The sequence below is a fragment of the Stegodyphus dumicola genome, chromosome 9, assembly GCF_044657685.1.
Source record: "Stegodyphus dumicola isolate Sdum_Otavi_A_Nest chromosome 9, ASM4465768v1".
Taxonomy (NCBI): domain Eukaryota; kingdom Metazoa; phylum Arthropoda; class Arachnida; order Araneae; family Eresidae; genus Stegodyphus; species Stegodyphus dumicola.
The window spans coordinates 173,929,255-173,942,446 of NC_140776.1; the positions used below are offsets into that span (position 1 = coordinate 173,929,255).

Consider the following 13,192-nt stretch of genomic DNA (forward strand, 5'->3'; position numbering starts at 1 on the left):
AAAATAACAACCCAGAAAAAACATTCTTGATCTCTTAATGACATTTCATATTTGTGTAATAAAATGTATTTTATTTATAAAGTTAATATCATATGTATAATTTATTGAATGACAGTTTTAATATTTTTAATGAACGTAATTTATTTTTAGTAAATTTTTGGCAAATTCATGAAATATAACTTTTATTATAAGTTATCTTTACCTGGAAATAAAATATTTTCTTGTTACAGTTGCAACTAGTTGTACAAAATAGTGACTGTAAAGCCATAGGTGTATAGTCTACTTTACTGATTAAATAGAGTTGAGAATTGTTTCCTACTTGTTCTATAAATGATTCAAGAATGAAATTTCTGTGGTTGTTTTTTCATGAAATTTAAGCTTATAAAACTATCTTTTCGATGATTTGTGTTTTAAATTTTTAGTGTATTAAATAAGATTTGAATTTATTAGTGTTGTTAAATGTATACCTATGTAATTAAATTTGACACTAAAGGTAAATTCTCATGTAATTGGTTTATTATATAAAATTATTTATCAATTAATTATAACTCTTTTCTTTTTATAGTTACCTTAGTGAGATCACAGGGCTATGTCAATGTTGTGTTCAATGTAATCACCAAAAATTTTGAAAATTTAGGCTACAACGCTGGATAGAAATCATCCATTGGCATTTTGTCTGCAAAAACTGATTTTGTATGCAATAGAAAATTTTATAATGCAAATCTAATTTTGTATCTCATCTTGTATTTTTTTAGTTGTTAGTGGTGAGATTATTTGTTAAGTGATGTTTTTCGATGTTTATAAAATAGTGATTGCAGAACCTTAAGATTTTGATGTTGATAGGAAATGCCCTTAAAATAATTTATATTTATTATCAGGAGTCAGGTAGGGACAGGATTAAAAAATTATTAAATAAAAAAAGAAGAATGATAATTCAGTATAAAGTCAAGAATTCTTTTAAGAAAATAAAATAAAAAAAAAAAAAATAGGGATACTTATTTTATGTAGTTTGCTATTACAGTATGATTGCTATTACAGTATATTGTAATTTTTGGGCTGATTTACTTAGTGTTTTTAGTTTTAATGAAATTAATGTGTTGTATTCCTTGAGAACCATTTTTTTTAATTTTTATATTTATTTGTCACATATCAGATAGCTTTATTTAAATTGTGTGTTTCTGTTCAAAGAATATTTTTACCATTTCTGATGATTATTGTACATTATGTTAATAAGGGAAATAACATTTATCTACATTTTATAAATTTCGATGTGTGCAGCAAGTGTTTATAAACAGTGTACAAATTTGTTATGTGAATCATGTCCATCCCCCAGCAGCAGGGAGGGAGAGCCAAAAAACAACATTTTTTAAGTGTTAAAAACTGACAATTAAAAAATAATTTTTTGAGACACGTTTTAGTGGTTAAAGATCTATTCCCAATTGGTTCCAATTAAGTTTAATAATTTTATTTCATATTTTATATTTTAGACACACATGTATAATATATATGTAAATATATATATATATATATATATATAGACAAAAAGTAAGAAATTTACAACACATTTTATACAAAAACCTCCCCAAAGTGAACTTCAATACCAATAAATTTCAAAATATCCTATAACTATTCAAAATAAGAATTAAAGAAATGTGAAATTAAAACCTAAACCTAAAAAAATATTGATTTACACATGCACATATATATATTTTATAAGTTGAATTTTATTTTTATATTTAAAGCAAATAATTAAAATATGATAAAATTTGCCAAAATTGATGAAAATATAAATAAACTAAGTCATCTAGTTATATCAGAGTCTTGCAATTTATTGTATGTCTTATCCTCAACTGTAACTGTAAACGATTTATATATTTTAATCAGCTTTCCAGTATTTTATTCTTTTCTGCCATATTTATCCAGAAGCACATTAGAAAGTTTGTGTTTAATTCCTAGTCATTTTTACTTTATCCTGTGTCAAATGGGACAAATATGTTTATACATTAGCTGCAAATCATGATACATTATTAAAATATGATTTATCATATTCCATAACTTGTTTTCAAAGTACAAAACATTTTTCATTTAGAATTTCTATTTTATCCATGTTGAATAATAAAATATTCAAATATTTTAACCTTTTGATATGCTTGCATGATATAGATGCCATAGTATTGTATGTATTTTTCTGTATACTTTTTTTAATAATTTACTTTCAGATTAAGTATTTGATGTTAAAATACACTGGTGCCTAGCATAATGAATGTAATCTGCCCTGTGATGGCATATGTTGTATGAACCATTCATTATGTGAGATGTTGCTTCCCATTATGGTTATTATGGAATTAACACATTTCCAAGTCTACTTAAAAATCACAAAATACTGTCAATAATTTCAGAGAATATTAAAAACTAAATCAGTGCTGTAAATATTAGAGATTTGCTAATTTATTATTTATAAGAATATTTACATTTACTGAAGTATACAATCTCATAATTTTCTGTTTTAGTTTAATGAGTCTTCTCAGTTTTACACTGAAGACTAAAACCTTACCTGTTTTTTACTTTCTTGTGCCATCTGCATTCCATCTTATGGAAGGTACAGGTTTCAAGAAGTTATCTAAGAAGTTTAGAAGTTATTTAAAGTGATCTTTCTCTTCTTCAGGATAGTCCTGAAATAGTTCATGGTTTTGCCATTGAGCATAATTTTGTTTATTTTATCTTATTAGGATGTCATTGCTTGTCTGTTACTTAAATCTCTTCTCATTTCTAGTAAAATAAATTTTAACTTTAAAAAATATATTTTAGTGTAATTTACACCTCTTCAGGTGGTCATTTTAGTGTAATTTACACCTCTTCAGGTGGTCATTTTAGTGTAATTTACACCTCTTCAGGTGGTCCATGGTAGTTGCAGTTAGCTTGAACCGCTCTGTGTTCTTCTCATCACTGGAAGAAACCTTCCTTTGGTCTTCCTCATGTTTCTGGTCAAGAAAAGCTTGCAGTTCTTCATTGGTATTATTAAGAAATATATTTATTTGTTCAATCCTCTTCTATTTGCCTCTGTTTATCTACAATGCATTTTCTTCTCTCTGTGTTTATTTGCCATTAAACTAAAAGTGAAATAAAGTTATCTCAACATTTAATGTGTGATGGCATTTTTGTATTGTTCAAGTTGTGTTAATAAGTTTGTTACGCAGGATTTTTTTGGCCTGTGCATGCATTCATTATTCAAAATGTTCATTATGTGAGGCACCGCTACTAGAAACAATGCTTTCATTTGTTTATTATAAAGGACGGTTATTGTATGTACTTTGCTCTATAATTTGTTGTTTTTTTAGTCAGTTACAAAATTTTTTTTAAAGCTTAGTCACTTTATTTAGTCATTTTGAAAAGTTTAGTCATTTGCAATACCTGAGTTTTGAAAAGTTACCTGATCATGAGACACTACTAAATTTTAAAACCAAAAAATCTAAAAATAAAAGGGGATTTTTATTTTTGAAGTAATATTGTAGTTATCTGTGTTCGAGCACATTCAATAAGTATGTTTATGAATGATAACTTCTAGTGAATGATGCAAATGATGATCATAGAGTTTGTTATTTTTATTAATATGTAGTCTTTTATAATGTCTTATCATGTAAAAAAATTTTCCTTAAAAAAATCCATTGTTTTATTTATATGACATAATACATTAAATGAAGAAAAGAAAAAAAAATATTTCTACAATTTAATATTAAATGCTGCTAATATTGTAGTGTGAAATGTGCTCGCACAAAATTTTTGATACAGCAGTAATATTGAAATGACATCAGTTATTGCAGTAGAGCTTTATCATTCATTTCACCATGTGCCAAAGTTGTGTAAATTACCCTTAATTAATAATGTTTCAATTTTGATGTATGGTATTTATGCAGTTTACAAGCAGAATTCCTCTTAATCTCTGGGTTTAAAAAAATTAATTATGCTATTAACAAGCAAATTTATACATACTTTGATTCATAATAATTAGTTAAATTCATTTTAATGTCTTCTTTCAGATAAATTGATTTAAGGAACTTTTCATTTTTTTTTTTTTTTTTTTGTATTCTATGTGATTTTTCCTTCTTCCATTTCGGTTCTTTCTCAAGAATTTTTGCTTTATTTTTAGCTCCCTGTTAAATGTTTGAGTGAATATATTAGAAAAGCATATATTTTTAGCAGATTGAAAATCTTGAAATCACTGTATAAATTAAATGCATTCATAAAAAATATCAATCCAAGACAAGAGATTTGGTATTTCTTTTGCAGTATGTAGTTGTGCCTTAGTAGGGTACATAAAAATCTAGTAGGATAATTGAAACAGTGCAGGCTTTTTCTTTTTGAAAAATAAGTGGAAGACATTTGAAACAATTTATTTCCCTACCTTTTTTCTTTCATACATATTAATTGGGCCCACCAGCGGCCAAGCGGTAACGTCGCTGAACACTGGTAGTTCGGTCCGAGGTTCGAATCCCGCGAACGGGCTGGCTGCATGGGTGTTTTGGTGGTTTTCCCCATGTGTAATGTGTATACGAGCCAGTTTCCCTTAAAAAGTCCTCCACGAAGGCATCCCTCCCTTAAGGCAGATAGCCCTAAGGCAGATAGTGCTTTGCCGTAATTTAATAAACCAAACCAAACCATACATATTAATTTAAAAATAATCTAATCAAAAACAATCTTTTGCATGTCTGCTTACAACATATACATGATTTAATACTGCTGAAGGATGCGTTTTTTCAAGTCAACAGATTTCGATATTTATTGATCTAAATAATAAGTTTTGTTTATAAATTTATTATTTGAGGTGTTCCGTATATACCGCATAAATTTTGTTCATCACTCTGAGTGGACAAAATCTGCTTAAGGAATGATCGGTAATTTCCAAAAAAAAAAAAGGAAGAGAATGAAAAATTTTAACCTCACATACAGTGTAAGGAAGATACATTTTATTTTATTCAACTTTAGGGCTGGCTAAACTTAATTAAACTGTTAATTTACCAATATTAGCTTGTTTGGGAAGATCTTAATATTAGATAGTTAACCTGTTTATGAACGAAGTGTTTCAGTGAGAAAAACATAGTTGTTTCCTCTTATCAAGTTGAAAGCAGTTATTCTTGAAAAATACCAGTGCATATGTTCATTGCTTATTTTCTAAAAGTTACTTATAGTGTATGGCAGTAGGCTGCTTTTCCTAAAAATGTGTTCACCTCAAATTTAGTTTGGGCAGAAAGTTTCTTTTCAGATTTTTTATGTTGATATAGAAAATGTTCCCTTGATATTATGTTTTGCATAGGTCATCAAATCAGGAAAGATCACATGATCTAACTATGCAAAATTCCTGAAAGCAAAGATTCGATGAAAGATTGCATTTGGTATGGTGCTGAGAGAAACTGTTATCTAGTCTGATAGCCACTTGTAAATTCCATATGGAGATATAAGTTTGCTTTCAAATCAGAAGCACTTCCATGAGGGCAAGAAATCTCACCCATTTTTTTGGAATAAGTGCCTCAGTTAATTTATATATATTTATCATGGTTATTTACATTGCTGTATTTATCATCAGAGGGTCTTGTCTTCTGAGGATACAGAGTACTGATTCTCAAAGTTATAAAATTTTGAAGCATAAAGCCATTAACATAATTCCATTATTGATGAAAGTATTTTTTAAATACTTGTGAATTATAGAGTTTGTGAAAAATTATGGAGCATTTGTGAGGACTGGGAATTAATTTCAATGAGTTTTGGTGAAATCTGTTTATACGAGAGTGGCATAAAGCAAAATTGGTGTAATTTATGTTAAGTAAAGCTATTTCTTGGTATTGGTTATTGACCTGCATCTGTTAGTGAGTGAATATCCAGAAATAAAGGCAGATTTGTGAGATCGCGCAAGTCGTGTAATCACAAGGGTCTTCCAAATTATTCGTTAATTTATAAAAAATAATAAACAAACATATTTTGTGTCTTAAGGTGAGAGATCTCAAAAATTCAGATACTCCCCACTTCATTACTCCTCCACTGTTCATAAGTGATATATGGTGTTTTTAAATGTAGAAGACATGCCTTTCTAATGTGAGCTTTTCGCCCATTATAACTCTTAAATATTGAACATGAGAGTGGAAAGTACTGCGCTTCATTGTTGGTGGATATGATATTTGATCCTTTGAGTTTTGTCTAGCTATGGGGGGGGGACATACACTGACACCTTCCATTCTTAGTCCAAAGGGGCTTTGTCCCCGAGGGATTGTTGTTTTCGTTTTGCGATTTTGTGTCGAATTACTCTGAATATCCGTTTCACTTTTCAAACTGTTGCCACCAAATATTATAGCCCTGCATTATATTTGAAGAAATTCAATAATGTAGAATCTGCATAAATGTATGTATGTTTCTAGCATTGTGATAAAACAATGGTACCTAGAGCCATCCAATTTTGAATGACGTAATCCTACTGCGAATATGGGTATCTGGAAGCCCAAATTTGAAATTTTTAATTTGTTTTATTATCGATTACATATTTTGTAAAACTTTAACGAAATTTTGATAAACAAACAGAAACTGTGTATCAGAAATTCTAAAGATATGCTAATTTTAAAATTATTTTGAGATGTTGCTGTTGAACTGAATTTTATGGTTTGAGTACATAGAACATGATATTTAATAAATAAAGACAACACACAAAACGTTAGAAAAACGCCCCTTTGGACGTAATTTAAAATATGAAACCTTTCAGTTTTTTTTTTTTTTTTTTTTGTTTCATTTTATAATAAAGGAAATAGTAGCTTGTAAATACTGTAATTGCACAGATGAGCTTGAAAGATTTGGCCAGAATGGCCTGTAATGAGCAGTAATGACACTGTTTGGACTCTGAAGGTGATCTATGTAAAGCTTGAAGAAATTTTGGCCCAGTATGGAAACTTAAGGAACCATGTATTTGATTATCTTAACACTGGAATAGTGAGTGGAAATTTTGGAGCAAATTTCATTTCTTGTAAATAAATAAGAAGAATTTTGGGATGATATTTGCAGCCAATGAGTCTAAACAGCAACTCAGAGTGGCACCCTTTATCAGATGCTTTCCTAGGTCCAGAAAGAGGGCCACCATCGGCTTTTTGTTAAAATATTCAGTAATCTTTTTCATTTAAATTTTGAATTTAACATATACTTTATTGACCTCACTTACTTTCTGGCTAGGTTCAGACATAGTGTAGCCAAATGAATGCTAGTAATTTACATGTATCATTAATCGAATACATGCCACTTAATGCTAAAGCTTTTAAAAATGCCATCTAATTGCTGATTCACAGTTTGTTTTGCTAAACCTTGCTGTTTAAAATAATATATGTAAGTCCATTTTCCTTTTATTCGATATGATTTCATAGTTTTTCATTCGTATTTTTCTCGAAGAAAACTAAGTCATAGAGGCAGTGCTACAGTTCCTTGAGCACTTTTTAGCCACTCATAATGGAAAATTAAAGTTGTGATTACCGGACATCCTGTATAGTGAATGAAAACTTATCATTAAAATATAATTTTACGTTTTAAAGCTTTAAAGAAGTAATTTTTAAAAAAACAGAAAACAGAAAAGTGCTTTAAGAGTAGATGAAAAAAAAAGTATGTTTGAGCTTTGAAACTAGGCAAAGTGTAATATCATATTGAACCTAATTATAGAAAAGTGCTGTATGCAGTTGAAAAAAGTGTAACATAAGCTTTTGTTTTCAGAGCATAAATTATCCTGTTTCGTTGTTAAATTTGAACAATAAGAATACAATATAACTGGAAATCGTCTGCTATAGAATAACAGGCATAAAAGAATTTTTTGCAGAAAGATAATGATGTTGTCAGCTATTGTCTGCTGTTAAATTAAATACATTTTACTGATCTCTTATAACACTTTTCTTGCAGTATTCTTGTTTTGAAAGTACATATTGTCTGTGAAAAGTTTTTAAAGTGTGCCATTTTCTTTCACCCATCTTTTTTTTTTTTTAATAATAATAAGAAGAACTGGCACAAAAGATATATTTCTTATGCTTAGAGAAATTTTACCCACAGTTAAATGGAGCTGGTGGTGAAAGTTTGATTTTTTGCTGGGAATGTCAAGTTGGCACATTTTTGTGGAGAAAACTGTTTGGCATATGTTGTCTTATCAATGAAAAAGATCAGAATAATTTTGCTTCTTGAAGAAAGTATACTAGAGTCAGATTCTCTCAAAACACACTTTTCTAAAGATTCTGTGTAAGATAGAATTTTGCCTAGTTTTAAAGTTAAAATACTTAGCTGTGTCCATAATTCTTAAGGATGAAATGTAATTGTGCCTAGTTGTTAATATTTCCGTCCAATGTTATTGAATTTACTCTGCCTTACAAACTAAGCATTGATTTTTTAAATCATTAGGTGCCTTAACCATTTCATATATGATAGGTATAGATCATGATGGCAATATTTGGGGAATGGCGAGGGGACTTCGTGTATAAAATGCAAGGAAAAACACCTGAAAGTAGTTTGTGTCTTAATTTTGAGTTCGTAATTATAATATTTTAAAATAAATGTAAATTTTAAAATTTATCATGTCAACAAATACTAGATTTATAGTGGTATCCTTGTTAAATTTTACTTGTGGCATCACAAATTTTATTTGGCAAAAATTTAAATTAGGTAAAAATTTAAACATTAGTCAGGATTTATTCAGTTTTGTGGAAAACTAATCTTCCTATTAATGTCATGATTTTCGAAAAATATTTTATCCTTCCATTCATAGGTATTAATAGCTTGTATAATTGGAAAAGCTGTTTGTATTCTACAGCTATTTTTTGTTGTTTAAAGTAATATATATAAAATAAAGTCCATTTTCCTTTTATTCAATGTAATGTCATAATTTTTCATTCATATTTTTCTCGAAGAAAACTAAGTCATAGAAGCAGTGCTACAGTTCTTTGAGAACTTTTTAGTCAATGATAATGGAATAACAGTATAAATCATATCAGTATAAAACTACATTGTATTTATACTGTTAACTCTTTTCATCCTCATTACACATTTTTGCGATTCTATGTATTGTTAATTGTTTGTTGTCTTTAATGAGATTAAGAAATAGATGTTTGTAAAACCTTGAAATTATTTTAATCTTTATGTAAGAAAATAATGCACTATTAAATTTTAGGATTTAACTTTATATGTATAATTAATCATACATATGTGTTAAATTACAACTAGTTTTATATTTGTTCACTTTCTTAGTGGCAGTACTGTACAGGAACTTTTTTAAAACTACATATTGATTATCTGTCAAATTCATTCTTAATGTATCTTTTTTATTCCTTGAAAATGCATGTGGCTGTCATTTTTACATGTGCTGTGTTTATGTGACAAGAATTGTTACAAAATAAGTGTTGTACACTCCTAGTCTGAAAAACTTTAGTGAAAAAACATGCGTTATTTATAGAATTTATGTTAATTAGCAAAACAGAATGACGGAGTTTTATACAATAATAGTTAGATTTTGTGAATTTATTAGTCCAAAGGGGCAATTTGCCCAGAAGGACTATGAATTTCGTTTTGGCATTTTGCGTCGATTCGCGGTAAGCAGTGTTTCACTTTTCAAATTGATGCCACCAAATATCATCGCCCTACATTATATTTAAAGAAATTAAATAATGAAGAACCTGCATGAATGTATGCATTTCTCGCATTGTGATAAAACAACTGTACCTAGAGCCATCAAAATTTGAATAACGTAATCTTCCATAGAATATGAGCACGTGGAAGCCCTAATTTGAAGTTGAAATTTGTTTTATTATTGATTTCATATTTTGTAACACTTCAACGAATTTTTGATTAACAACGATTTCAAAGCGAGCAATGGCAACACTGTACGGGGGGGGATATCTCCAGTGCCCGAGACTCTGTATCAGAAATTCTAAAGATATGCTTATTTTAAAATTATATTGCGATGTTGCTGTTGAACTGAATTTTGTGGTTTAAGTGTGAAGAGCATGATATTTAATAAATAAAGGTAACACACAAAATGTTAAGAAAACGCCCCTTTGGACGTAATTTAAAATCTGAAACATTTCAGATTTTAATTAAAAAAATTTTTTTTTGAATTAATGCTGTATTTCTTTAAAATATAATCAAATCTTAAATTTATCTTGATATTCATTTTGTTATGAGTAAGTATGTACAGAGTCTGAAGAATAAGAGTCTTGTGGTTGTGTGTCATGAAAGTTCAGATCAGTACAAAATTGTCATTGTCAAAATATTAACAATAGTCTTTTAACTCAAACTTTATTTAACCTATTGTTATGTTAATTTTTTTACACTTAACATTTCTATGTATATCGTTTTTCTCATAAAAATATTACTGTTTTTACATTATTTTATTTTATTTCTCTCTTTGAGTCAAGAAATTACTTTTTGTCAATTTTAGTTAGTCCTGAAATTAATTTTTGGCATTCTTCTATGAAGCCGATTTTCTTCAAATTTTTCTCTCAAGAATTATATTAGCAATGAGGATACAATATTGCAAAGGAATTTTTTCAGAATTTGATATACGCATTTTTTTGTTTAGTAATGAATTTTTTCTCCAGTGTTTAATAGTCAAATCAATCATCGCAGAATTTTTATCTTTACACCGTCGGGCACACCAAAAAATAGTCTTTCAAATTCCATCGAATTTTTAAATCAAGTAGAAATTTAAATGAATTGAATGTTATCTTAAGCCAGACTGGAATGAAAAATTTTCCTTCTTTCTTCAGAGGCTGTAAATTTCTTTTTAGTGCTTTTTGTATTCTGCAGACTAAAATGTATTAAATAGAATTTATAAAAAAAAAATTTAGATTACGCAATTTTAATCAAATGCATTAAAAAAACTTTTTTAGTGCATTTGCGTAAATTTTTGTAGTGTACTTTATATATATATATATATATTTTATCTTTAACTTTGCATAATGTGCATAAGTTGGTACGATATTTAAAATTACTCAAACATTTAAACTAATAAGAAAATGATTACAATATCTTTCAGCAACTGTATATACCATTGTATTAACATGTAATTGGAATATGTGTTTTTGTCAAGAATATTTTTATTTCAGTTTGTAATTATGAAATGATTAGTACTTAATGGAAATTTGTTCACACGCACATATTGATGAAGATTACAATTTTCAGTCATTGCACATAATTTTGTTCATTGAGCTGATGTATTGTGCCATTTTTTATACAAATTTATATTATGAATATAATAAATGCACGTTTTAAAAACAGATTTGCATCATTGTTTTCCTTCTTTCGTGAGTTCAGTAACAACGGATGGACTTTTGTTGAAAGAAATTATCTACAAGTGATTTGCTACCAGTGCGACAAACTTACAAGAGATGTAGGGGGCACAAAGATGATTCGGAATCACATAGCATTGCCAGGTCCGAAATGCCTGCAACCCGAGGTACGTTAAAAGAAGGAAAAGAACAGAAACAGCAACGCGTTAGTGTAAAAGAATTCATTTTATTAAAGTTTTACATTATCAAATTGACAAAAATCTACTTGCTACAGAATGTGTTCGAGATGACGTCTAGAATTAGATATACAGGCTTCACAGCGGTTCCGCAAGGAATTCCTAGTGTTCTGGAAAAGTTCTGGTGCGTCTCGTATCCCCCCGACAGCTACAGAGATGCCAGTGACGAGGTCTTCGACTGAATCATCGGGGGGGGGGGACCAATGCCTTCATTTGACTTCAAAAGAAGAAGTTCAGACATGATAGGCTCGGCGATCTAGTAAGCCAATGAACCGGAGCACAACGACGTATCCGATGCTATCCAGATGTAACGTTTAGGTGTTGGCGGACGTCATTGTAGTAGCTCCATCATGCTGGAACCACACTGAGCGACGCAATGACTGAGGAACATGTGCTTCTTCGGGATCCAACAGGCTGAAAAGCACATAATCCAGTGGGCCAGCTGTTCCGTCGATAGCGAAAAGAAAGAAAGTTCGTTCGGGCAGGACTTCACATAGGAAGATCAAGTATGCATTACCGTCCAAACGAAAGGGCAGAAGGAACGGTCCAAGGAGGTGGTCATCAACAATGCCGGCACAAACATTGACAGAGAAACACGTTTGAGCTGCAGGTGTACCATGGAGGTTATCTAAAGCCCACAAATGGGCATAATGTTGATCGAATGCTCCCTCTTTTGTGAAAAGTGCCTTATCCGGGAACAATACGGACGTAACTAATGTACTATGTGCCTCACTCTGTTGAAGATACCAAGTAACGAAATTCCTCCGAAGTGGATAATTCTCAGGCTCCAATGCTTAGACATGTTGAAAATGGTATGGACGGATTTAGTTTCCTGATCCTCCATGCAATGGATTGAGATAAACCCAATCCTTACGCTGTCGCTCTGGTACTCATACTCGGATTGCCTTTTGCTAGATGTAACGTGTCTTTCTCATTGTCTGTCGTTCCCTGTCGATTGGTGGTAGGCTTCATGAAACAAACAGTCTCATGTAACATTCTATGTAGACATGCGAAGATCATATGATGAAAAGCATGCCATTGCACGAAACCTGGTGCAAGTGTAGATCGGCGCCCCAATTACCGTCACAGTCCATGTCCGCAGTTGCTTGTCGGCCAGTCCAACGTTTGAATACTCGTCCATCCCACTGCCTCGCGAATCGGTTCGGAAATGCTGACTTTCAACACGATCGTTATTCATGTGACCTCCCGTTCAACGGCCTCTACTTGCATGACAAAGGCATTCCCAACCCTGCAATGCTGTGTGAATTCGAATTGTCCTTGTGACCTCTACATCTCTTGTAAGTTTGACGCCCGATAGCGAATCACCGTGTATAAGCAAATAATCAGAATTCTAGGTTTCGAGATCATATTTTTGTTTTCTGATGTAAATGTCTTCAAGCCATAACTTGATTAATCATTAAAAAAAATAAGACAGTGCTTAGGGCATCTGCGAAGAAGCGTCTGAACGCAATTCTACCTGGGCTAGCCTAAAGGAAGTAGATATTTTCAAAGTTTTATAGAAACAATATATATTAATAGCACGACTGAATTATATCCTGAGGCCTTCAGGTTATCAGGCTATCACGGTGGAAACAGCTTCACTGTAAAGTACCAGAGTACAGCTCCCGACTCTGCTCGATCGTTCTCGGAACTCCACGTACTCTCGAG

General features: G+C 30.5%; 1 protein-coding gene across 1 annotated transcript in view; it reads left to right on the forward strand.

The window, feature by feature from the left end:
* The window catches only part of B9d1 (B9 domain-containing protein 1), a 37,950-nt gene extending 26,672 nt beyond the window's left edge, over positions 1–11,278 (forward strand). Inside the window, exon 6 of the mRNA XM_035365648.2 lies at positions 566–11,278. Within this exon, the coding sequence (XP_035221539.1) occupies positions 566–654 (89 nt within the window). The 3' untranslated portion in view covers positions 655–11,278. The remainder of the gene's footprint in view (positions 1–565) is intronic.
* The last annotated feature ends 1,914 nt before the right edge of the window (positions 11,279–13,192 follow it).